Below are 26,347 nucleotides of genomic sequence, written 5' to 3' on the forward strand. Positions count from 1 at the left end.
GAGCTCCCTCCAGCAGCTTTGTTATTGTACTGCAAGCACACTGGGCACCACAGGTGCTGGGAACCCAACCTTATGCTGATTTTTCCTATTTTTCCTGGTCTCTTTGAAGTCCTGGAATGGAAGCTGGTCACTGCCTTCTGTTTTTCCTGCTCTTTTTCTAGGTCATTGGTGGCCAACAGATAGTCCAAGTGGAGCAGGAAGGGAAGAGCCCCTTTGCTCCTCCATTTCCCAGGGAAGCTGCAATTGCTGTCTGCCCTCCTGTGTGTTGTCTCCTCTTACCATGTTACTTGGGCTCTACATGCTCAATGTGGAGAGCTTGACAGCCATTCTGTACAGAGATGTTCGAGGCAGTGGAAGAGAACTGCAGTGAGAAGCAGAGAGACAGCATTAGGGGAGCAGTGACTGGGACACTGGCCATATCACAGCCCCTTCTGTTGTTTTCTTTGGGCATCTCTGCGAGCCTCTCCCAGGGTCTCCCCCAAACTGGCACTTCCAATGAACACAGTCTTGACCCCAAATAAAACCTGTGACCCAGGAGCTAAGAAACAGAGTGCTACTTGTGGAAACCTCCTCTCTGCTGACCCTGAGTAGGGCAGCTCCCTGCATCCCAGAGTGGTCATGGGTGGCAAGGCTCAGCAGAGGATATGCCCCAGCTCACCTGCTGGATTTCCTGCATCGCCAGGCGTATGGAAGAGTGGAGGCGAGGGAAAGCTCGTTGGCTGCCTATCTTCTTGAATGAGCTTGGCTTGGTCCCACTCTTGTCCAGGCTCTGTTTCATCTGGGAATTCTTGTTCCTCCTGAACCACACGTGTCTGAGAACTGCAGCTGCTCTTGACTGCAGAGCAGGTTGGCTGGTGGAAGGCATGGAGGGGCAAGGCTGCTCCTCTGGATGGGCCTCTCCTTCGGCTTCTGGTGGATCCAGCCTGAGGCACTCCAGATCTTCGTAATCCAAACTGTCACTACTTTTCTGAGCGAGGGAAGAGTGGATTCAGCAGTGCCTTGCAGACCCTCTACACACCCCAAACAGCACAACAAAGAGAAATACCCAGCTGTGACCACTGCTGATGTTCAGGGGACAGGGATCTGTCCCTTGAATCCACTACCAGGACCAGAGCCTCTCCCCCACCCCAGGACTCCCCAGTGCCCAGCTAGCAGTGTTTCCCAGTGAATGCAGAAGCCGGCAAGCTACTTGGCAGAATGGGATACCCGTAAAAGGAACACAAAAGAGAGATGCTGCTGCAGCAACTCTGCTCAGGGCACGGTCCATGCCCCATCCCCTTTTCCGGCTGCAGATCCTCGACATTCACCTGCCCACAGGGAACAGTCAGTATCTCCATGAAGGGCTGGATGCCCACAGTCTGGTGATACCGAACCAGTTCAGTAAGAGAGGCATGGGCCCGGTCTTCCCCCAGGATGACATAGCGTGCATTGGGCTGCATCTCGATCATGTAGTGTCTGCAGCGGCCTTCGCCCCTGGGGAGATGAACAGACAAAAATAGGGATGGCATGGGGCCACAATGTCTCTCCAGGAACCAGTCATTGCTTTCTGCACTGGTCTCAAGGGGTCAGATGTGATAAGAAGCCACAGTAACAAATATCACAAAGATGCAGGAGATGCACCATGTTGCAGTGTCACACACTGTGCCAATAGGTGCTGCAGGAGCAGCAATTCCCCCAAAGTCTGTGATGGGAGAACCCTGGCAGCCAGATCCAAACCCCAGGAGGCTGTACCACCTTCCATGTTGCTGTCCACATTAAAACTCTTCCCTACTTGCCTGAGGCTGTACAAAGACCATGCCCTTGCAGCACTCTGATTGCCTCTCCTCAGATCCTCCTCTAGACTCATCTCCTCTGCTCCAGCCTCTGCTTCCTCCAGCCTGGTTTGCCCACTCAGTCATATAGCACAGCCTAAGCAGGACCTGCACCCTTGGAGCCGCAGCACCCCACCCACAAAGAGAACTGGTTTTTTGTAAAAGACCGACTCTGCAGTGTCTTGTCTGCAACTGCAAACTGTCTGAGGGACCCACAACAGGAGAGACAGAGCATCATCCTCAATGGACTCCTCCAGCCCTGCAAAGCTCAGTTTAGGACCTTATTTTTCCTTCTCTGCAAGGAAAAAGATTACATTACCTGTATGTCAAGGTGTAGCCCGGTCGGCTCTGGCTGATCCGAACAAGGAAGCAACCCAAAGGCTTGTCAATCAGCAAGTTTTCAGCTTCCCTGTAAGCAGGAAAGATTTTTTTGAGCAGACACTAAGCAGCTGCCTCAGTGCAGGGATTCCCATCCTGTCTCATGTGCTACCACAGTAGTGCTCCTAGTCCACAGGGAGGCCAGCATCTGCCCCATGTGTTCCTAGACAGAGATTTCCAGACTTGGGCTTGCTGGGAGGCATTAGCAGGCTGAGGAGGCACAACACTCTCAGCCAAAGCCTCTCCAAGCAGGGCTGCTCCAAGCCTGCTGCAGCAGTCTGACGAGTGCAACAACAGCAGCTGCCTTCTAGCAGGCAGCCCATTGCAAAGCGTGGCTGAGAGGAGGAGGCTGTGCACATGTACATTTCCTGCACTCCTGGGCTGACGGAGGAAGTCGGGATGCTGTGGGGTATTGGTGCTCAGCACAAGGTAAACCTTGGAAAAACACCAACTTGGCTTACAGCACTCTGCCTCTCTAAACTTCCTGCTGGATGGAGGTCTTCCCCGCACTCTGCCCCAGAGACAAAGCACCACTTTGTGCTTGTCACGTGCCTTGCTCCAGGCTAAAGGTGACTGCAAATCACCAGCACAATTTGGGATTGCTCTGGCTGCTCTGTTACAAGAGGCTGAGCTTACACTGCTGTATGGAGACTTAAATCCAGCAACAAGAAGCACCACTTAAAAAGTATCTAAACTTCAGCATCTTTGGGAAGGATCTGCTACGTCCTTCATTGTGAAGTGCTCATGGCTAGCCTGTACTCAATTTCAGTTAGTTTTATCTGCCAGATGCTAGTTCCTCTCCTGCATTCTTGGCTCTGTGGACAAGAGCATTAATGCTGGTGGGGGCTTTGTTAATTATCTTAACAAAAGAAAAAAAAATGCAGTTACCAGGGAGCTGTCAGCTACTGTAGTGTCCTTTACTAAGAAACGTCTCTGAGTAACATTCACACTGACAAGCTGACAAAACCCAGCGACTTGTGATCTAGTAAGACTGAAGGGGACATGCGGCTTTAACAGAAAAAAGTGACAAACTGGAACAAGATGATAGCGGTGTTCAAATGGCTGGCACGCTTGGCAGCAATGCCCACACACGAGTCCCGCCAAATAAGGGACAGTGGCAGTTAGCAAGCATGCGGCACCACAGATTAATGCAGAGAGGGGAGACTACAGACAGAAATTCTGTTGTCTACCTGCTGACCCCACTGTCTTGCTCCTATCTGATCATTGGTATAATCAGCATTTCTCTGATTATCACGCTGCTTGGAAAGTTGTGCTTGGCTCAGCCAGGAGAGTGACATGTGAGGCATATCCAGTAGCAAGATTTCAAACACTTTAAATAAAGGTTTTCTGAAAAAAGCTCGAGAGTTCACAGTCTTGTAAAACGCTCTGTAAGGAGGTCAGGCTTTGCGGATGTCTCTCCCAGCCTACAGGGGATGTAAATGCCACCTATGCTGCACTGTCCTTAGATGTGCAGAGGTATGAACAAAAAGCCTTCCTTTTCCCGTATTGGGGGCTTTGGGGGGAAGCTTTCTATTGGGTACTCACTAAAGCACCTCTTAAAACTTTTTAAAATAAATGTACACTGAATTCTGTATTCTCCTGCTGTAAACTAAGGCCTCCTCCTGACCTAAATTGAGAGATAAGAGCACAGTCATAATGACTCAGACAAAAGTCCATCTTCATTCCATATGAGGTCTCTACAAACAGTCCACAACAGGGTAAAAGCATGCGTGCATTGCATCTCCAAGTACTTTCCCAGCCTCCCTTCCCTGTGCAGGATCTGTATTTAGGAACCCACAGTGGACTTATTTCCTATGAGTTTCCACAGTCTTTCCCTGAATCCATGTAAAGTTTCAGCATTTGCATCCTGTGATGGGGAGCTCCAACCCTGTAATGGTTTGAAACTCACAGCCTAAAAGTGAAAGGTTATGCAGGAGGCAAATCTTGGCAAATACAACCTGCAGCCACTGGGTCCAGCGTACTCACCTCCGGCTGATCATCCCATGAAGCCAGCTTGGAAAAGCCCCGTCATCCTGCATGACCTTCTTGGCCTGTGTCTCTTTGAACCAGCGGAGAGTTGCTCCTCTTTTGCATTTCCTCATTTTTACCCCTTCTCCAGTCTGTTCCTCCCTCCCCAGAATAGGGCGAGGCACAGAAGGGTTCAAGAAGTTATCAAAAGGAGTAGACTGAAAGAGGGGAGAGGGGAAAAGCAGGCATGAAAGTAAGGCCAAAGGCAGGGGACCTTTGAAGGGATCCCTTTGGTAGTGATCCTTTCTGAGTCCCTTAGGACAAGATTAGACAAACCATTGAACACTGCTTTCAGTTTCTCAAAGGTCCTGACCACACATTTTAGCTAACCACAGTAGGAAAGGGCTTTCTCACTTTTCATAACAAGAATGACAATGTTCTCCTATGACCACATGCAGGAGAACTTGTGCACACAGAGAGTGGAAGAAGCAGGGAACCAGCACACCTGGCAAAGGGGCCGCAAGCAGAGACAACGTTGCTACCTCTGTTAGTTTGCTGCGTGGCCGTGGCACTGGTGGCTGTGACGACTTTTCAGTAGAATGGGGACAAGGCTGAGGGCGCCTCTTTCGTGGCATGGGTACTGGAAGGGAGATTCTCTCTGCAACAACAGAAAAGAAGTAGGTGAAAACTAGCATCCAAGATCCAGGAGATCCACCGTCCACATACCCAGGACAGGGAGAGGCTGTGCTGCATGGAGCATGTGGGAAAGACACACCTTGACACTCCTCCCAACACAGCCAGGCAAATGACCTTCATCATGCTGCTCCTGCTCCCCACAGAGAAAGCCGCGCTTTCAAATGGCAGAAACCTCCCTAGCCACCGCATTAGTGGAACCCCCAGCCCCAGGAGAGCCAAGGGCAGGCCATCATCACCTGGAGCTTACAGCACTTCAAGGTGACCATGTTACACATGGCCAGGCACAGGGGCAGTGGGACTGGGAGAAACTCACTCTGGGCCTCTGCTTCCATCGCCAGCTGCCGGCTTCTTTCTCTCTCTGCCTCCTCCTGTAACCGCTGTGCCTGAGCTCTTAGCTCAGCCACCAGTTTTAGGTAACTCTTCTTGCATCTGAATCCCCTGAAAACTGGTCAGAGAAAAGCTGTGGTTAGACAAAAAATGTTCATCATGGCTTTGTCACTCTCTAGGGGAAGCACACTAGGTAATATTCCTTCACCCCGTGCAAAGCCCTCAACACTTCAATCACATTAATAAATAGCAATACAGACTCTACTTGAGCAGGCAGTCAAAAACATGTGAGAACGGTCTTCTACTCTCTAAGCTGCCAGATCATGGATTTAAAAAAATCAAATTACAGATCTAAGCTCTCATCTCTAACGCCAAGGCACAGGATACCTAGCAAACAAAGTCTCACAGAAGGGTCTCTGTTAACCATCTATCTCCCCAGTACCCTTCAGACACTACTCAGTAAAAATAAAGCTCTTCCCTGCAGGAGACGGGATTTCCTTCATGTCAGCCCACAGGATAACCTTCCCCATAAGCAGCCATCACAGGGTTCATCAGGAGCTTTAGTGACACTGCATTATCCTGCCTACTCTACCAGGTACTAAAGCACATGAACTGAAAGCCACACCTTCTTATTTCCCACTACCCACACATCTTCCCCACGGATGAGAACAAGGCACAGCATGTGACAGTCTGATGTTTGTCATCCTGTATGGTGCATAGCTGGAAGCGGCTCAGATGCTTCAGCAGTGCAACAACCCATACAGAAGAGAAGTACAACAGAGAGGAACCAGGCAGGATGACAGCCTCCTCCTCCTGATTGCACAGTCCTCATGGAGCCTGTGCAGAGGGAAGTACCAAACTGCCTACAGTGCCTGCTCTGGAGAAACAGGCTGCCAGAGCAGACTCTACCTGGAAAGGAAAGAAAAAAACAACACCAAAACAAAACTTCATCCCCTTCTGCCCATCTCTGTAAGTAGGAATGAGATCTGCTTCGCTTCTTTTTCCTCTCCTCAGTTCAACACCACTCACAAACAAGCCCTCACTCCAAAGGATGGTTACCCGGATCTCGGGATGAAGCCAAATCATATGCTTGCCCTGCTCAGCTCCTGCACACGTGCTTTCCCTTTCCAAGGCTCACCCTGTCTGATGAGGATGAGCATGGAGGAAGCAGGCATCTGCAATAAGCACTCTGATTCCACAGGGCCTTGACAGGGAGATGGTGCCTGGCCTGCCTTTCTGTAATCTGTGAAGGTGCAATGGTGGAGCAGGGACTGGAGAAGTTTTTTCTTGCACTGGTCTGAGATCAGAGTTGAGGGACTCTCCTGCCCCAGTGCTCACCTTTCTGTATGACAACTGCTGCTCTTTCCAGTCGCTCCACATACTTCATCAGCTGTTCCTGGTGCCAATACTTAAAGAAAAGCCGTGACTTTCTGTGAAGTAGGGGAGAGAAAGAAGCAGGGAGAAACACAGTTTGTCTAAACCTGCATCCATCGTCCTTTAGACAGGCCTTTCCTATAGCCATAAAGGGCTCCCTGAATGGGAACCAGACAACAGTCTACATGGATAAAGTCTCTGCAGTTCAGGACCCCATTCCCAGCAACAGTAATCCACACCTACCCGCATATCCAGCCTGTCAACTCTGTACTTTGGAGTATCTCCAAGCAGCTGAAAGAGAGGAAAAAAGTGAAATAAATCATTTTCCACCCAAAATGAACACTGTGCAGCCAGTGGTTTTAGGTACACAAAGGGAGAGAAAGTGCCTCAGAGATTCTGCATTGCATTCTTTGTCCCATCACCTGATCATATTCAGTAACTGGCTGTCAATCTGTGATGCTCCTTGAGGTACAGCTAGGATGACATTCAGAAGCATCAGCAAAGGGGTTCCCAGAGGCAGATTTCCTTCAACTCCCTGGGAGGCAGTTCTGCAGAGCTTATTTTATTCTCAGAACTGTTTTTCCTCATTTCATTTCCAAGCCCTTTGGAGCACACAAGTTGCAAGGTCAGCACAGCAAGACTTCCGGGAGAAAGCTTGTTTCACTGAAAATTAATTCAGTTTCATTTTTCAGACTCCAGTAATAAAATTTAGGTCACTCCAAAAGATTCCCCAACGTTTGGAAATGAAAGCAGTACTCTCACTGCACCACACAGACAGCTTCCTCCCTCTGCCTGCAAATCCAGGCTGTGAAATTGTAGTGACACCTTTTGCTAATATTTTGCATAGCAAAGCAGAAGTGGTTTTCCTTCTATCTCAGCCAACTTCCACTGTGCCACAATCTATATCCATGGTAACTCTTGTCTCAAATGCATCCTATGATTTTTGTATCTGAAAACACACCATGCTGCCTGTTTATCATCATCTCTCTCTCATCTGTGAGACTCTCTTGACCTTACTTGGGTTTGCAATTCCTTTTAATTCAGAATTGTCCTTAACTTTCAAGGAAGCTCCATAAAGACTGGAGGAGCTACTGCCAGGACAGAACGTTTCCAAGAGAACATTCAAATCCTTTTAAGAAAAGGCTAAAAAAACCCTTAGCTGGCTGCCTTACACCCTTCATTCTCACTATCAGTCACAGTTGACCATGGCAGGAAGGAGGGACTGGGAAAGTGGAGAAGAGGAAGTGGGGAGTTGCTGCCCTCTTTGTTGTAGGAAGGAAAAAGCTGACAGGGTAAGACTGCAGTGCTGGGGGGGACATTTGTGTAAGGAGCAGTCAGGTTCTGAAAGTGCTTAGGGTATATTATACCTGTACACATAAAAAATTCTTGGACCAGAAACATCCTGTCTAGCCTGGGAGACATTCAGTGCTGGCCGTTTGCTCAGAATTGCCTTCATTTTCTTCTTCTCCCATGAGGCCATCAGGAAAAGGCCTGGAGAGGCACCTGGTAATGGCGCTGAGCCCCTGCCATACTGAGTTCAACAGATACCCATAAGACTTCCTAAACTGAGTACCTTAGCCAATTCTCATTCCACAGGATACCACAGCTTTGTAGCAACTGAATTGAACTGCTACACAGCAATTCTGGAAAGGTTTTATTCATCATTGTACCAAATGCTTTTTAAACACTGAATGCCTTTGCCTAGAAATTTGTGTTCCCCATTACCACAGTACCCCATACCTCACTTTGTTCCTTTTACTCAGTTTTCTATACTACCTTCACAGCAAAAGTCTCTGAAGAGCAAGCTGGATTGCACATAACAAAGGAAGGGTTCCTACCTTTCTTTTGTGAGGGAAATATCTGGTTTAACTAGAAGAATTCCATATCTGTGAAAAACAAACCAACTCAGCAAAGTGAGAGCCCCATCGTTGATGTGCTGAGGTGATCCATGTCACCCCCACAGTAAACAACAATAAATCACTGTCTTTCCCACTCAGCCTCCCACAGCAAACAACCCCATGATCTCAGGCACGATAACTTTGAATAGGCAGTTTCACTCCCTGCCCATATCTGGTTACCGGGGTCACTTCCCTAACAAGGAATATTCAGGGGTTTTAACAAACCTTTCAGCAAATTCCTCAAACGAGGGTCTCCAGGAGAAACCATCTCTTCGGATACGGATTGTCTCCAGCAGTCCATTGTACCGCAGCTGAAGCAGCACCACAAGGAGAAACAAATAGAAACAGGTCATTAGGACACCAGTTTGCTCCTCTGCAGCCAGAAATTCCTTCATTCAGCCCTAAACTTCTTCAGTTCAAAATGAAAAAGCTTCTTTCTGAAAATGTTTCCTTGGATAAAGACGGAATTTATCACCTCCTGTAACTATGATGATTAACCATTCTCATTTAAAAGTTGGAAACCATAAAAACCAATGACTGAAATAACTTCGCCTTCCAGCCATGGGTACTGTTTTGCCTCCGTCCCTTAGAGGACAGCCTTTTACTTCCAAATCTGGACACAGAAGTAGTTTGAGGCACAGATGAGCTTCCCTCTTAATCCTATCCTTTCTTATATATATTAAACAGGCCACAAATCTTTCTGAACTCTTCTAAAAATTTCAGTATTCTTTGAAGTGTCTGGAATTCAGACCTGACACAACATCCAAAGACAGTCATATCAGCACATATCAGCTCATGAAAAAGTGATCCCATCTTGGCTCCTATTCAGAGTTGCCCTGGCTGACAGTTGAGAACAGTCTCCTTCAGGAAGCATCATTTTTCATGGAGAAGTACTGTCTGTACCAGTCCACATCCAGGAGATGTAAAGACGAATCCTAATACATGACATGCAAATCTCATTGCATTCATGAAAAAGAAACAGGAGAGAACTAAGACTGCAAAACCTGAACCTAGCAGTCCCTGACACAAAAACAGCCAACTACCCAGAACCTACATGCATAAAAAGTGTGCCTACTCTTTCTCTTGCAAGGGGATACTCAGACCAACTAGCTTCCAGCTACCTCCACAGCCTTTTGGTGAGGTCTGCCCTCCCCACTGAGAGATGGCAGAAGTACCTGTGAAGGACACTGCTTTTCCTCACCTGTAGCAGCACCACCTGGCTGTCCACCACACCTGGCTCCTTCTGGCTGTTGGGTTTGATACAGCGCACAAAGTGGGGGTTGGCAGAATACATCCTCTCCATGAGCACCATCAGGGAATGCTGATGAGGGTCGAGAAAAATCAACAGTCCAGCAAGCTGAAGCACTGCCAGAGCCCAGCATGCAATATCCCACAGTGAGAATTATTTTTCCACCCCACAGCAACTTTCCAGACTCTGACAACAACCGGTGACTCCCACCATGATCAGCTGTGCTTGGCACCCGGAAAAAACCCTGTCTACATGCTGGATGCTATAACTATGCTTAGCAGCCTCACAAAAGCTCTCACAAAAACATCACTGCACTCATCTCAAGGGGCACTGCAGAGCAGCAATTTAACTTTAAAAAACTTTAAAACTTTACCCGGAACTGAGCTCCGGCAGACTGTTTTCGTGTGCTGTTGAACTTGTCATCTGCTCCTGGTATGATCTGAAACCAGAATCAAACAAAAGGATCACCCTTAGAAGCAGTGCTTGATTGCCATCCAAAGAGTTCTGCTGGAAGGCAGATGGCAAAAAGGGGAGAGAATAGATTTCAAGGGAGGGAAGACAAGTTAGACAAATCAGCAGAAGCAAGCAGAAAACCTGGCAAAAATCTAAGGAGAATTCGTTGCAAGTAGATTACTGTCTGGGTCTCATTTTCAACCAATTCCTGTCTGCTCTTATTTTCAGCCAGTTTCTCAAATAATAAATATCAGGTAACTATGCCATTATTTATCAATTGCCACGCGGACCTGAAGTGCAATACCTTGGCTTTCACAGGAGGCATCAGTGTCCCCGTCCTGGAGATAGTGGCTGGAAGGACAGAGACAACTGTTAAATTTGTACCTTTGTTTGCAATCAGCCATGTCTAAACATTCAAAACCTCACTTCACAAACAAGTCTCCCTACAATTACTGTGAATCGCAGACAAGGCATTAGGTTTCACCACGTGGAAATACAAGGAAAGAGCTATAGAAAGGGAGAAGAAAATGCAAATATATGAAGCACACAATGCAGGCAATATTATTTTCTGCCACTGAGAAGACAAGGCAATCCAGCTATTGAACAACCCTAAATGACCTTCAAAAGAAGTATCATCAACAGGCATCTAGCAACGCAGAGAAAAGTACAAATAGCAAAAGGGAATCTCACCTACAGTAGTCAAGATGGGAGGTTATATAAAGTCATTTAACTTAAAAATAATTCAGTGACAAGATGAAAAATTCAAGGAAGTTGAAGGATCTAATGACAGTCTTGCACACCCTTGATGCAATCGTCTCACGTGAATCATAGAATCACAAGATGGTTGAGACTGGAAGGAACCTCTGGAGGCCACCTGGGGCAACCTCTTTGCTCAGCAGGGCCACCTAGAGCAGTTGCCCAGGGCCAGACAACCAGCCTGAGAAAAGGTTATCTCTGCTGTTTATGAGCTTTCAAAGAGTTGGGACTAGACTAAGTATCTTCAGTAACAGTGTGGAAGTGGTAATGAAGAAAGATACTACTGTGTAGAAGAGGTGAAAACCACAGTGGAGAATATAAAGGAAATTCATCAGTTACTTATAAATCCCAGAAAATGGCATGGACTGAACAGGACAAAAAAAAAAAAAATTCTGCACCAGAAGCATTGTGTTCAGCCATACAAACTCAAAGGAAGCATCCACCTGACTTTTCTTTAAGTGTTTACTTTCACAGAAGCCTTGGAGACTCTGAGGGCTTATCAATAACTGGAAAAAGGGAGTGTAGTGGTGGGAGAGAAATAATGCACAACCTCAGAGTTCTTTAACAAGTTGTACCTGAAAAACAAAATGTGTTTGAAAAGGATAATCTCTACACTCATTGCTTGTGGCTTTCCAGCACTCTGTTTTCAGTGCAAACAGCTGGAAGCCTTGACCAGCTTAATTTCTATAAAAGAACAGAGCATATGGAAAGGGCCAGTGGAGAAAGTCCTGCACTGCCCCTGCAGAAGATGAGCTATCTGATCTGAGGGAAGACATCTGAGCAGTGGATAATTCTCTGGAAGAGGATACAACCCTCCTTGCTTTCCAGGGAGGAAGGAACAGCTCCGACAGCCTGCTATATGCCAGCAGCCCCACTCCAGGCTGCAGCCTTCCCATAGTCTCCCTGGGGCTGCCAGCTGCGACACACATTCACAGCACAGGAGCCTCATCCCCACACTTAACTCTTGAAAGGTGGGCTTTGATTCATGTGGGATGCCCTGTCACAGCAGGGGGACTTGCCTGTGAATAACAAGCTGAGCAAGGGGGTGATGCTGTTGATGAAGAGCCCACGGACATTGGCTGGTAAGGTGTCTCTGTTCTTCTCTAGAAAGCCCCCGGCAGCATATTGTACCTAGGGGAAAGGGCAGCAAGTCACCAAGGCCAGCAGCGCTCACAGGCTTGCTGTGAAAGCCACCTCCACAGCTTGCCAAGAGCAACCGTTGAACTGAACGTACACCTGCTTGCAGGTGAATTCTGTAAATGCATATGCACTCTGTTCAGATGCTAATCCTGAGGAACAGAACCCTGCGGATGGCACTGAGGCATTAGAACTACAGGAGTGCAGCACAACACTGAGACATACACCTTTTCTTGTTCTCCTTTCCTTGATTATGAAGTTTCATTTACTTTTGGTTTATACTTTACTCTTTTCCTTGCTCTCCCCCTCTTCCCTTTAAATAGACTTCCATCCTGTTATGCATCCTCTTGTTTCTCTTGCTCCCTTTCTTTCTCATCTCTAGCTTGGCACCCTCCTTTCTATGTCAGGTGTTATTTTTTGTAAGAAAGAATGCCACAAGTAATAACTTAGTCAACAATGGTGGGATGAGATTACTAAATTTTATATTAAAATTACCTGACTTGTTATGTCTGCTCCTGCTCCAAAATTTATCTCCAATCAATTCAACGTATTTGAGTCAATTCTTTCAAAATTGGTGGCAGTAACATTACATGCATAGTCCTAAACCCCAAGGTGCTTAGATACCATTTGAATGTATAAATAATTGCCTCCACTTTCAAAACACCTGGCTGCTCTCACTGTGTTCCTCAGTGCTTGCAAAAAAAAAAAATAGTGACTCCTCTGCTCTGGAACCCATCAGGTAAAGGTAAAGCCATTAGACTGTGCTTTGATGCTGCACAGTGGACGCAGGGTTTTTATTTTATAAAGGGCTATTTTAGGACTAGAGTTCCAAAAGAAGGATGATGAGTACAGCAGATTCTTCTAATACTCTTTGCTTCCCAGAGGTAGCCCCACTTTCCTCAGGGGTCCTCTCTTCCTATACCTTCTACAGAAATCCCAGGAAATCCTAGGAGGCAACTCCTTGGGAACATATCACTTCTGTTATATCATTGTTGGACCACAAACTCCTTAACTTCAAAGCCTTATTTGTCAAGCAACACTTTTCCTCCCTCCTACATACATTACAACAGCATTCTTCCTCCAAACAGTACATACTTTCCCAGCATAGTGAATGATGCTGAAGCCCAAAACACGGCCTCGGCCTGGCTGGAAGTGTGAATTCCCCTTGAAGCTGCTGTTTAATTTATCCACAAACGTCTTATCAGTTGCCTGCAAGAAAGCAGATTTCATAATCAAATGATAAGGCTGAAACAGAGACCTGATCAGGGTACATGGAAGCAAAACAAAGTGCTGGAAGTGGCCTTGGCTGTGCAACAGTTTCATAGTGTACACTCTGACTCTCCACAGGGACACCAATATCATTAGACTGCCCCTGATCTGGCTGTCCTGTCTCATCAGTCACACATGGGAACACTGCCGCTCATCCCGCTCTTTAAAGTCACACTCCAACATAAGACTTCTCTCTGCAGCCCAAATATTTATTGCTACGTTCCCCCACACTATTTTCTCTGACCCCTATCTATCTCATGCATACCTGAGGGAACGCACTCTGCTCATCCAGAAGAGACAGAAGCCCAAGTGGCTTGGCCAGGAGCAGATTCTGCAGGGAAAGGAAACACACTATACATATCTAAAGCAGTACAGGGCATCCACTCTCACCTACACCACCCTTTGAAGTGGTTCTTCCCAGGTATATCTTCGCCCCGTGACAGCAAGAGCAAGACTCCTCTCTTGGCTGGATGGAGCAAATCTCTTTTGTCAGTCCTCTCACTCACCAGAATAGGTTCATTATTGTTGAATGTGATAGTCTCCCAAGGCAGCTCTTCTTCCTTATAGGCAGCCTGCTCCATCTGGAAAATGTGCTGAAACAGGGAAAAAAAAAAAAGAGGTTGGTGCATCTCTGAACATCTTTCTTCCCACCCTGAACAGAGGACAGAGGCATGGCTCTCTCATCCATGGCATTAGGCACAAGATGAAACTGCTGTTCTGCATGCCCATCCATAAGCCTGTCACTTGCTGATCCTGGTGCACAAACAGGAACACTTCTCAGAGTGTAAGTGTCCCTGCTCTGCCAACTTTGGTCATTATTTGACCCTTCTATTCTTTCCTTCCCTGCACCAATGGCTCCCCTACCACAGCAAAGAAGGTTGCTGCTCTCTACCCTGCCTCACTAATCACCATTTCTGTCCCTCCAGGCAACAGACCTGCTTTTCCCCAAGCTCTCCTTCATATGCCAGGTAGATCAGGGCTCTGCTTTTTCTGCCACACCAGGTGAGACCACTCACAGCAGACTTACATGGTTGAAGAACTGCTGCAGCTGCTCATTGGCCAAGTTTATGCAAAGCTGTTCGAAACGATTCACTGCAAAGTTTTCAAACCCAAAAATATCCAAGATACCTAAAAGAGGGAAGATGAGCACATCATGGAGCCTGCAGACCATGCCTGCGGATAGCTGCATACCCCAACACACAACTAAATCTCCCATCACCCAGCTCTTGTGGCAGAGGGAAACTCCAGCCAAGTCAACAGGGGCACCTCTCCCACAACTCCCCTTGGACAGCTAATTAGGAGAAGCCCCACTCTCACCCCCGGCTCCTCTGCAAAGCCAGAGTGACCCAGAATTACAGCCCCACAGTTGCTTCAGACCAACCAACTGCTCAGAGTTGGCCAAGGCCCTACACGCCTCATGCTGCCAACTGGTATCTCCAACATGATCATGTCTTCGATAATGGACCCCTGCATGCAATTTCTGCAGAACCTCATATTGTGCCTTTCCTTCATTGTGGCTGAGGGACACACATTTGAGGACAGAACAGGAGCAAGGCAGACAGAACTCACCTATCTCGCTCAGTTCCACCTCAGGATCCACGTTCTCAGCCAGCAGCTCATTGATCTTGCAAACGATCCAGCCAAATACTCGGCCATATGCCACCTTTGCAATGGAGTCCCGAGCATCTGCACAGAGGTAACAGCAGCTCACTGAAGGGCTCCAGGGAGAGCAGGGAACACAGCACACAAGCTGGCTCAACACACTCACCTCCAGCAACAATGTCTAGTGGTTTATGAAGCTATTTTAAAGATCAGATAAACATCAGATATCTGCCTGTTTGTCTTTGCCCTCTGTAAGGTCAAAAAGAGCTCTTTCATTCCAAAATCTTCACGATCTTTCTACAGGATCAGATATGGCACACTAGGGCACTTGTGAGACCATCTGAAATGGAAAAATTTCCTTTCCAAAAAAGTCCAGCCACTTTTTAGAATATCCAGAGACTTGCTTTTCCCACTGCAGGTCTAACTGAGTATGGATCCCCTCACTGCTAAACCAAGCAAGAGGCTCCAAGATGTACTCGGAAAATTGAATGGTTCTGCTCCTCCTAGCTCACAGCTGCCAAGTGTTCAAACGCTGTGGGCAAGAGAAGGATGCAGTTGATGGAAAACTTGCTGACGTTCTAAGGAGGAGACCAAATCAACCTGACCTACTGCATGATGCACCTGCTGATGGGAGATGTTTCTTTTATGGTCTAGAGAGATGCAAAAGAAGACACTTGGGAAACAGAACTAGCTAATTCCCCATTTCCAGTTTTTTCTTTCATTTATTTTAAGCAATAATCTAGAAATCCTGGGATTTCATGCCTTTTTAAAAAATTTTGTAAATCTTTTATTTTAACTGAACCTTTCTGTGTAGTTTCTCTTGGATTATTTTTCTTTTCTTATTGAAAGGCAAAATAACACCTTGCTCTTGTTACTTTAACATACTTCCCTTTACCTCACTCCTTCCCTGATACTGTGCTATCTCATTAATTCTCTGTTATTTCTGAATCTACTACCCTAGAGCTCTGCACCCTGCCAGCACTCTGCAACAGGATCTTTCCCCTCTTTTGTATAAATACCTACAGTTTCCTTGTAGGCTGGACTGAGGGCGAAAGCAAGGCTAATTCCTTGGTTTCTCATTTAATCTTTGCAGTCTCCCGGAGATCAAACAAAAGTAGCATTCATGGTCCTACATGTCATTAAGAGACTAAACAGAAAAACATCGAACAGCCTGTGTGCAAGGGGAATGAAGGGGCACAGACAGACGTCTTTGTTCACAACGAGTTGAACATGTGTGGGGATACCCTTCCACCAAATATGGGTCAGTCTTTCTAGCCAGCACATCTGCAATTCATTATGTTTCCTACCTTCTGCCTGCTGCTGGGTGTGAAAACGCTGAATCTGCTCGCCTCGGGTCACTGACATCGTACAAATAAGGCATTTTAACAGTTCATCTTCCTGGACTCCAAACTGACCCTGGGAAAGAGGAAATAGATGAGGACAGTCAATAGTAAACCCTTATTCTACATGCGGGGATTACATCTCCTTGCATTTGTGCAACACCCAGTGGAATGGCGTCAGGATTTAGATTAAGGCCTTTGAGCCCCGCTGTAAAATAAGTATTACTGTTAACATCTCCCAGCACTGGAGTCAGATGAGTGCTCTAAGATCTGCATTATCCCTGCAGTGACCAAGCTCACTTTTGTGCTCTCTGAGATACTTTCTGTTTTGTTCTCCCAGTCCTGCCACCTTTCACCTTCTTTGGGATCCATGCCAGTCCCTGCTGGATGGTTTAATGACTTACTGAACAGCACCACATGGAGGTGACTGTGCATCTGCTGAGATGTTCTGAGCTTCAGCAGACATCAGAAGTCACACAGACCCACAAGAAACAGGAAATAACGCGAACTCAGACACAACTGAACCCCTCAGCAACTGCTTTAACAGGAATTCCCCTCCCGTGGGCAAAACCAAGGAGCAGACTTGAAGTAAGATAAAAAGAAGTTGGCGGCGGAACAGATGTAGGTGGTTGTTTCAGGTATGGCGTAGGAGGGGAACAGGCAAAGAGATGGGAGTGAAACCAAAAACCAAGGGTGCTGGGATTTCAAACAGGTCAAAATAAAATGACACAGAATAGGCAAAGTGTTACACTTTTCTGTTCTGTGTTGTTAACAAAGCAGGATAATGTACCCATCCCACATAGTAAAAATGGGATGGTCCTGGGGAATATATACTTCTTAAGCTGTGATAATTTCATGTGAAATAGTAGAAAGTTTAATTCTGGATAACCAACTTAAACTGATAGTAGTTAAGGTGGTATCCTTGGACAAGATCTGTTGAAAACATAGAATTAGTGTTCAGATAACATACACCTGAATTTCTCCAAGGCATTTCTCCATGTCCTTCCTGTGTTGAGGACTCCAGAGCTGGACACAGTATTCCAGGTGGGGTCTCACAAGCGCAGAGTAGAGGGGCAGAATCACCTCCCACGACCTGCTGGCCACGCTTCTCTTGATACAGCCCAGGATGTGGTTGGCTTTCTGGGCTGCCAGTGCACGTTGCCGGCCCATGTTGAGCTTCTCATCCACCAACACCCCCAAGTCCTTCTCCTCAGGGCTGCTCTCCAGCCATTCTCCGCCCAACCTATATTTGTGCCTGGGATTGCCACGTCCCAGGTGCAGGACCCTGCACTTGGCCTGGTTGAACTCCATGCGGTTTGCACAAGCCCACCTCTAAGCCTGTCCAGGTCCCTCTGGATGGCATCCCTTCCCTCCAGCGTGTCGACCGCGCCACAGAGCTTGGTGTCGTCGGCAAACTTACTGAGGGTGCACTCTATCCCACTGTCCATGTCTCCAACAAATATGTTGAACAGCACTGGTCCCAGTACCGACCCCTGAGGAACACCACTCGTCACTAGCTGCCAATTGGACATTGAGCTGTTGACCACAACCCTTTGAATGCGGCCATTCAGCCAGTTCCTTATTCACCGAGTGGTCCATCCATCGAACCCATGACTTTCCAATTTTGAGACCAGGATGTCATGTGGGACAGTGTCAAATGCTTTGCATAAGTCCAGGTAGATGATGTCTGTTGCTCTGCCCTTATCCACCAAGTCTGTGGCAGTATTGTAAAAGGCCACCAAATTTGTCAGGCATGATTTGCCCTTGGTGAAGCCATGTTGGCTGCCTCCAATCACCTCCTTATTTTCCAAGTTCCTTAGCAGAGATTCCAGGAATCCAGATTCCTGGATTCCAGATTCCAGGATCTGCTCCATGATCTTGCCAGGCTCAGAGGTGAGGCTGACTGGCCTATAGTTCCCTGGGTCTTCTTTTTTTCCTTTTTTGAATATTGGGGTTATGTTCCCCTTTTTCCAGTCAGCAGGAACTTCACCAGATTGCCACGATTTCTCAAATATGATGGAAAGCGGCTTAGCAACTTCATCCGCCAGCTCCCTCAGGACCCATGGGTGGACTTCGTCAGGTCCCATCGACTTATGCACCTTCAGGTTCCTTAATAGGTCTCGAACCTGATCTTCTCCTACTGTGGGCAGTTCTTCATTCGCAGAGCCCCTGTTTTTGCCTTCTATGACTTGGGCAGTGTGGGTAGAGCCCTTGCTGGTGAAGACTGAGGCAAAACAGTTGTTCAGTAGCTCAGCCTTATGCATATCCTGGGAGGCCAGCTCTCCCATTTCCTTCCAGATAGGGCCCACAACTTCCCTAGCCTTGCCTTTATCCCTGACGTATCTATAGAAGTTTTTCATATTGTTTTTGATGTCCCTGGCTAGATTTAGTTCTGCCTGGGCTTTCACTTGCCTGATCTGGTGTATTTCTGGAAAAAACTCCTTGTTCTTCAAAAACCTTCACACTCTGAGGCAGAAATATCATCTGCCTTCTCTGGCAGGAGCAGCTCCTGCAGTCACACTGCCAGTGGGAACCAGCATCATATCCACAAGGTTTCTCTCAGCTCTCATGACTCACCGCTGCAGCCTTCAGCCATCCCCGGGAGGCTTCACTCACTTTTACAGACCCATTCCTCTCCTCAGGCTCAAAGGTCACGTTGCCCAGAGACAACACACCAGCCAAGATAGCCTGCATGTCCACTTGCTCCTGAAACACAAAAGAAAGGCGACTGAAAACCTATCAGCGTGTAGCATATATGACATGGAAGCCTCAGCAGCTGGAGAGTTGGGGGAAAGGCACAGGCAGCCTGTGGGAAAAGGCTCTACTCAAAGTTTGACAGACTCAGGTGTTTTGGAAGCAACACGGAAGATCCAGAAAGGAGAGAAATAGGACTGAGCCTCACAACAGGAGCCAGAAAGAAACCCTAGGCCTGCAGGATGCACAGATGGAAATTAAATGACTGCAGAACTGACCTGTTCTTGGAATCCCACCATGTCAAGGGCATTGCACACCTCTTGGTACTTTTGCTTCCAGCGCTGAGCTACATCCTGTGTACCAAATCGTCCACTTATGTACCTGAGAAAGTGTATATCCCATATAAAACCATCACACAACCAGCACAGCAAGTCAGTCCTGCCCCAAAGGAACAAAGCAGGCCAACAGCAGTGGAGACATGAAAGGGAAAGAAACTTTTCCAAGGCAATGCAACAAAGAAGAGACTCCAGACCTCTCAGCTTCCATGATGACCCATAAGATCTCTTCATGCAGCTCCATTCAGATCCCACTCCACCTTCCATTCGTTTAGCTGTCCCAGGCTCCACAGATAGAGCCAGAGGGCATCAGGCTCCAATATGCTGCTCTCCCCTCTATACCCCACCCTGCAGACTAAGCTACTCTTTGAAGTACCTGTAGAGAGAAGGATCCAATAGCCCATATATCTCCTTTTCCTCTGAAGAGAGTCCAGCAAACATGTAGTAGAAGATATGGAAATTCCTCTCCCCGGCATCTTGTTGCACTACCCGTGACTTCTCCAAGAGGTACTCACTCAGCTTTGCACCTCGCACTGCACACAAGAAAGTGACAGGGTAAACTTTACAGTTGGGGCTGAACTGAGCTGTCCCACATCTCTTTTTTGGTGTCTAAAATGCTTTCTTGCACGCTTCTAGGCTGCCCAGCACCCTGGAAATGGGCTTCTCCATGCTTCCTCCCACCATCTTAGAGATGTCTGCTCACCTCCTTTAGCAGCAACCAAGGCTTCTGGCACCGTATTAAGGATACCTCCTTTGTACTGCCCCCCCCGATATCCTTCCTGTTCTTGCACACTGTCCAAACCCAGGCCTCATCCTACAGCTGTGGTTGCTGTAAGTTTTTACTTAATTGCATACCCTTCCCACAGGGAGTCAAGTGTCAAAACTTCACCCTCCACGAGTTCTGGCTACTCAGCCTACTCCCTCTGGTGCATCACCATCCCCCAAACTAGTAATCGCCCTTGACTTTACCCGTGTTCTTCTGGAAACGCAGCTGTATGTATTTTCCAAAGCGGCTGCTGTTGTCATTCATCACAGTCTGGGCATTGCCAAAAGCTTCAAGCAACGGATTTACCTAAAACAAGTGAGCAAGCTGAACAGGCTTTCTTCAAATTCAGTGATCCAATCTAACTTACTGGGAAACATTTAACTTTAGCATTTACTATTCAGTATTCAGCTGGAATAGGAAACACTCCATGAGTACTCAAGAGCACTGACTTTATCATATCCTGGATAAAGGAACTGAAAGAGGCAAATGTAACAAAGACTAAGCAGCACGAGATGACTGAAAATAAGCACAATCAAGCCCAGTTGATCTCAGCAAGATCACTGACTCATTTGTTAAAAGATAAGGTTGGTATAACAGGTTTCCACAAAGCATCTGACATGGTATCACTAGATAATTTGACTGCTATACTGCAATAAACAAGGTAAACATGGCACTCAGTAAATGTAAGCACAGTAACTTAGCTACTGAAATTTGTAGACAGCATATGGCTTGGGACAGTGAACTATATATCTACTGGCATTGCCAGTCAGGTCTTTCTGATTTCTGAACCTGCTCAGGTCAGAAGCAGCTTGGCAGTGTGGCCCAAGCCAGCCCTAAGTGGAGCCAGCAGGTATATCACCGCCATATTCCCACAACGGAGCACAGGCATTCACCTCTGATCCACCATAGATGATACCTCACTGAATATGTGATACCAGAGCCCAAAGCACAGCAGAGGTTTTGGTAGCGGGGAGGCTACAGGGGTGGTTACTCTAAGAAGAACCCTGAGATGAGAACCATGTCCGATAGAGCCAATGCCAGCCATCTCCAAGACAGACCTGCTGTTGGCCAAGGCCAAGCCACCAGTGACAGTGGTAGCCCTTTTGGGGTAACATATTTATGAATGGAAAAAAAATGCTGAACAACAGCAGCCAGAAGAGAGGAGTGAGAACACGTGAGAGCAACAGCTCTGCAGACACCAAGGTCAGTGAAGAAGGAGGGGCAGGATGTACTCCAGGTGCTGGAGATTCCCCTGCAGCCCATGGTGAAGACATGGTGAGGCAGCCTGTCCCCCTGCAGCCCATGGAGATCCACGGTGGAGCAGATATTCACCTGCAGCCTGTGGAGGACCCCACGCCAGAGCAGGTGGGTGCCTGTAGGAGGCTGCAACCCTGTGGGAAGCTTGCGCTGGAGCAAGCCCCTGGCAGGACCAGTGGAGAGCCTGTGCCTCAATAGTTTTCTGTCATTTAAGATACCACTACATGCCCAGCAATCAGCAGTACTGACCTACCAACCCTTCTAATTTGTGGTCAGCTATTTCACCATCCTTATCTACTATTTTCTTATGTGTCTTCTATTTTGCTCCTTGATATCCAATGGTGATTCACCAGCAGGCTGTCTGAGCCTAACGCATGTTATCTTGCAGCAGTGTTGCTTCTGCATCTTCAAGTACCATCCTGTAATGACCTACCTGAAGGATCTGCTGCTCCAGCTGTGAGTTGCCTTTGCATAGGTTCATTATGTGCTGCAACAGTAGCTTCGTACTCTCTGTTTTCCCTGCACCGCTCTCTCCACTGCCAGGAAAAAGCAAAGAAAATTCCAGCAGCTATAAAGTATAGTTGTTCTGCCCCTTATGCCTTGGTGCCCCATCACTTGAGAATACTCTCCTGTCCAAAAGTTTCACAACTTTTTCAGCTAAACTGCATGTGTGAGTACAAACTGTGGGTTTGTACTACACAGTCAGTTCCATGAGGTCCTGATTCCTCCCCAGGGAAATTTTTCCTCATCTGCAAGGGAGTACAGACATGTACATGCTGTCACTTCTGGATGGGGTGCACTGGACAGACCATTTACTCTGCTTCTTAATTAAAAAATATATCTAACTTCTGGAAAACAACCTCCTTCGGAAGTGACCTGATACATCAACAACCCCACATGTGCTGGAGTTGAGAGCTTCCTCCTTCTTCAAAGAGATTTGCCCCATCCATCCATCCATCCACCTCACATCCACAACTGAGTACTGATCTTGAGGCACCGCAGCAATCTCAAATCTCAGGCTCTTCTCACATTTACACGCATCAGCAGGTTGAGAACACAGGCACATAGCCACAGAGCTGCCTGCACACCCACAGCAGCATCAGTGCACGTCACTCTGCCGTCACGCGTGCCCAGCACCTCCGCCTCCAAGTCAAACAACCAGCACTTGGAAAGCGCATTTTCCCCTCTCCCGGGAGGCAGAAAGTACAATCAGTGAGACAACGTGTCCTTGACTGACAATATCATACTGGCAGAGAATTTCAGTGTATGCATAGAAAGAAAAATATGCAGGAAATGCTGAAGGTATTCTTGAGGGCAGGTCTCCATTTCCACACCTGACCTTTGAGCATCTGGTGTGGGTTTACTGCTTTGTAGCTCCCAGTGTGCTTGGGATCAAGTATCTGTCATAGGTGGCTCCACCTCAAATACTGTGACAGATACCTGATCTGAAAGCACATATTAGGCCATCACCACCTGAATATGCACAAACAAAATAAGACCATTTTGACAACTGAGAACATGTCAACTCCAGACATCCAGACAGCACCTCTGCTCAGTGTGTAAGATGGTTTTTTTTTGGTTTCAGTGACTTCCTTCCTCCACAAAAGCACTGTCAGTCAGTACTCAGCCTTCAAGTTCAAGCTTGTCATTGTACCCTCCAAAACGCGCAAGAGCTTCACCTGGTCCTGCAAACACTCCCTGTGGCGGGTGTGTAACTACCCCAGGCTGTGAAGAAAAGGAAAGTCATCTCCAGGAGACCCAAGTTCTGTACCACAGCATGCCGAGGCTGTGACTAACATCTGATGGGATTGGGAAGGCAAGAGGAGCCAGTGGAATTTGTGGCACGGGACAAGTTGATTGCAATGAGACTTTATCACCTGCAGGCAGCTACTGTGTTCAACATCAGCCTCTGCAACATGCTACCCAGACCTCCCAGACTAAGTTGGAGAGACCAAAGAGACCACAAAGAGCAGTAGACCCTGGTGTGTCCCTGTGTTGTTCTGATGAACTGTGGTCTAAAAGGAGTGCCTTCCTCCTCCGCCCCAACTTTGCTCATGCCAAGTAATCTCATTAATGAGTGTTTCACCACTCGTAGAGAGCAAAACCATGAACTTCCTGTGATAGCAACACATAGATCAGTTAACAGGGTTGCAAGATGCACAGGAGGAACTCGGTTTCTCACCTCTGAGACCACAAACTGTTGGTATAAAACAATCAGATCACTGACTTCTTGACAAACACCCACAAGTCACTCTTTCTTGTCTTCCATCTTGGGAGATGGAAGACATTCTATGACTGTTCTCCATCCCTAAGAGCCCTACTTGAAGCACCTTTTCCACCTGCTGACTCCACGGTCACCACTTCACTTGAGCTTTGTGAGAGCACTCCATGTAAAGCACAGGTGCTGATGGCTTGTAGGCTAGAGAAATGTGTGGGGCTGGACCCTTGAAGTCAGCTACCAGTCCCACCACAACTCTCAGCAGTGATTCAGCAAGTCGTTTCCACACCACGTAGACTGAAAATACTGATAAAATGATCAGAAGGCCAATATAAAGAAGGAAATATTAAATCAAACAAGCTGGCAATTAACAGTTCGACTGAGATGACATTTAAACTGTTCTCTATAACACCCAGAAAAGGCAGACAGTGTTTTGAGGCTTTCTCTGCTGGCTGATGGTGTCTGAGGCTTTCTCTGCTGGCTGATGCTATCTGCTACCCTGCACAGTTTCAGCAGAACAATAGTGACATCATGGAGTAAAATGCTCATGACACTGCTCTTTGGTTACGAGAGCTCATTTTTTTCCCTTCTAGTGCACAGAACTGCCCATGACAATAAAATTTTCCCTGACCAGATTCCCAAAGGTCTTAGGGGAAAAAAAAGCTTCTGTTTGTCTTCCTGCTGCTCTTTCATTATATATGGGAAAAGCTCCACTTTGGGAAAACAGGTCCCTTCCACTACATACAACCTTTATCACAGCACTCAGAGTGTGAATTGTTTCGCCGAAGAAGAACACCCTATGGCTTTCCCCAGAGCTGGTTAGATCTTTCCAAAGCCACATCCCTCCAGAAGCAAACCCAACATATGTAGCTGCCTCACCAGCATCAGCAGCTGAGCCACTCCACAAAAAACAGCTTTGTTTGCCAATCACGATCTGCCTGCTCTCCTGTCTGGGAAGCAGACAGGTCAGGAAGAGCGATGGGTGGCAAGAGCTGCTGGGTTTGGACTCACCAACAGCGTGGGAGATGAGCTTGGCCCAAAGCTTTGGTGGGGAAAGCCCAAGGAGAGCTTGCTGGCCACCATCCGGACTCCCAGCTCTGCCTGGCTCTGGCGAGCCCCCAGCCCGGCCTGGTCGCCCACCCAGACCTCACCTGATGACGATACACTGGCTCTGTGGCCCGCCACCCCGGTGGCCCAGCATGGCGTGGTAGGCCCGGCTGGCCACGGCGAAGATGTGTGGCGGCAGCGTGCCCGTCTGAGGGTGTCGGTACCGCTCGGCGACCTGCGTGGGGGGAAAAGCGGCGGTGAAGGGGATGAGGGGGCAGCGGGGCCCGGCCGGCGGGAGCCCGCGGGCACTCACCTCTCTCCCGTACAGCGGCAGGGGCTGGAAGGGGTTCATGGCGACGAGGATGTCCCCGATGTCGGTCTGGGGGAGAGGGGGAAGAGCCCGTCAGCCGAGCGCCGGCCGCCGCCGCCCCCCGCCCCGACCCCCGGCACTCACGTAGACCTGCTGCCGCAGGAACCGCTCCCGCAGCCCGCCCAGCAGCGACGCCTCGTCCAGCTCCGACAGCGACGCCAGGTCGCCGGGCGGTGGGCGACGCTCCCCCAGCGACACCATGCCGGACCGCTCCCACAGCCACAGCCACCGCCAGCCTGCCCCCCCTCCCCGGCCCGGCCCGGCCCGGCCCGGCCCCGCTCCGCTCCCGCTCCGCCCCGGGACCGCCCTCCGAGGCGGGGCCACCGTTTGAACGCGGGGCGGCGGCGGGGAGCAGTAGGTAACGGGCGGCGGGGCCGGTCTGGCTTCAGGCGGGGCCGGAGACGGGTGCGGGGCCCGGGCTGACGGGGGGCTGGGGAGCCGGGCTGAGGGGGGGTTGGGGGGCCCGGACGGAAGGGGCTGGGGAGCCGGGACGAGGCGGGGGGCCCGGGCTGAGGGGGTTGGGGGCCCGTCCCCGGCGGCGGTGAGTCGGTGTAAAGCGGGTGGCAGCAGGAGGGGGGAGCGGGAAGAGACGCCCTGAGGCCTCTGGGGCTGAGTCTGCCCTGCGGCCTCTGCCACAGCAGTCACCGAATCCCAGACTGGCGGGGGGTCCCTCCGAAGGGACCTTCAGAGACCATCCAGCCCAACCCCCTGCCAAAGCAGGGTCACCCAGAGCAGGCTGGACAGGAACCCATCCAGGTGGGTTTCGAACATCTCCAGAGAAGGAGACTCCAGGACCTCTCTGGGTCAGCCTGTTCCAGTGCTCTGCCACCCTCAAAGTAAATAAGTTTTTGCTCACGTTCAGGTTGAATTTCCCACGTTCCAGTCTGTGCACGTTGCCCCTTGTCCGGTCGCTGGGCACCACTGAGAAGAGCCTGGACCCATCCTCTTGACACCCACCCTTTAGATGTTTATAAGCACTGATGAGAACCCCTCTCAGTCTTCTCCAGGCTAAACGCATCCAGGTCTCTCAGCCTTTCCTCCTAAGAGATTAAGGTTTCCTTGTGCCTGGACGATGGCATTCGTCCCGTTATCCTCCCATGAAGCTGTATTTAATAAATGCAGGTGTAGCCAGACTTTTGCCACTTTCTCTGTATGACAAGTCTGATAAACTGAAAGCCTTTGGGAAGCTTATTCTGCAGGGGGAAGCTCTCACCATCCTCAGAGGTGGGAGGTGGAGCCGTGTGGCCTTTGGAGCTGACCCACCAGGTGGTTGACAGTCCGGAGACATCCAGAGTAGCTATGCTGTGATGATAACAGGAGGTTTTTTTCTGGATATTCAAAACAGAAAATTTAGAAACATTGCAGGGAATGTTGCTAGCGGGGCTTCATAAGGTAGTTAACT

At 48.5% G+C, this 26,347-nt stretch overlaps 1 protein-coding gene across 1 annotated transcript; it reads right to left on the reverse strand.

The window, feature by feature from the left end:
- Positions 1-283: 283 nt before the first annotated feature.
- Positions 284-25,146, reverse strand: LOC141477205 (unconventional myosin-VIIa-like). Its single transcript, XM_074166291.1, has 24 exons — positions 25,030-25,146; positions 24,889-24,954; positions 24,680-24,810; positions 21,744-21,846; positions 20,257-20,359; positions 19,652-19,820; positions 19,231-19,324; positions 18,836-18,964; positions 16,226-16,334; positions 14,886-15,002; positions 14,344-14,444; positions 13,823-13,909; positions 13,582-13,647; positions 13,143-13,256; positions 11,930-12,041; positions 10,459-10,505; positions 10,075-10,140; positions 9,654-9,773; positions 6,798-6,845; positions 4,176-4,375; positions 2,131-2,220; positions 1,308-1,473; positions 659-967; positions 284-361 (listed from the first exon to the last, which is right to left on the reverse strand). Exons 1-24 carry the CDS (start codon positions 25,144-25,146, stop codon positions 284-286), a joined length of 2,742 nt encoding a protein of 913 aa, XP_074022392.1.
- Between the last annotated feature and the right edge of the window lie 1,201 nt (positions 25,147-26,347).

Source organism: Numenius arquata, chromosome Z, assembly GCF_964106895.1.
Source record: "Numenius arquata chromosome Z, bNumArq3.hap1.1, whole genome shotgun sequence".
Classification (NCBI taxonomy): Eukaryota; Metazoa; Chordata; class Aves; order Charadriiformes; family Scolopacidae; genus Numenius; species Numenius arquata.

Bases quoted from the DNA above. Each gene is read 5' to 3' on its own strand.
- LOC141477205 (XM_074166291.1), bottom strand. From the start codon at position 25,146: ATGGTGTCGCTGGGGGAGCGTCGCCCACCGCCCGGCGACCTGGCGTCG. The intron at 20,360-21,743 runs GTAGGTCATTAC...CACTTGTTTTAG, and splicing joins TGGAGCAGCAGATCCTTCAG to GTAAATCCGTTGCTTGAAGC. The intron at 2,221-4,175 runs GTGAGTACGCTG...TCCTGCTTACAG, and splicing joins CATGGGATGATCAGCCGGAG to GGAAGCTGAAAACTTGCTGA.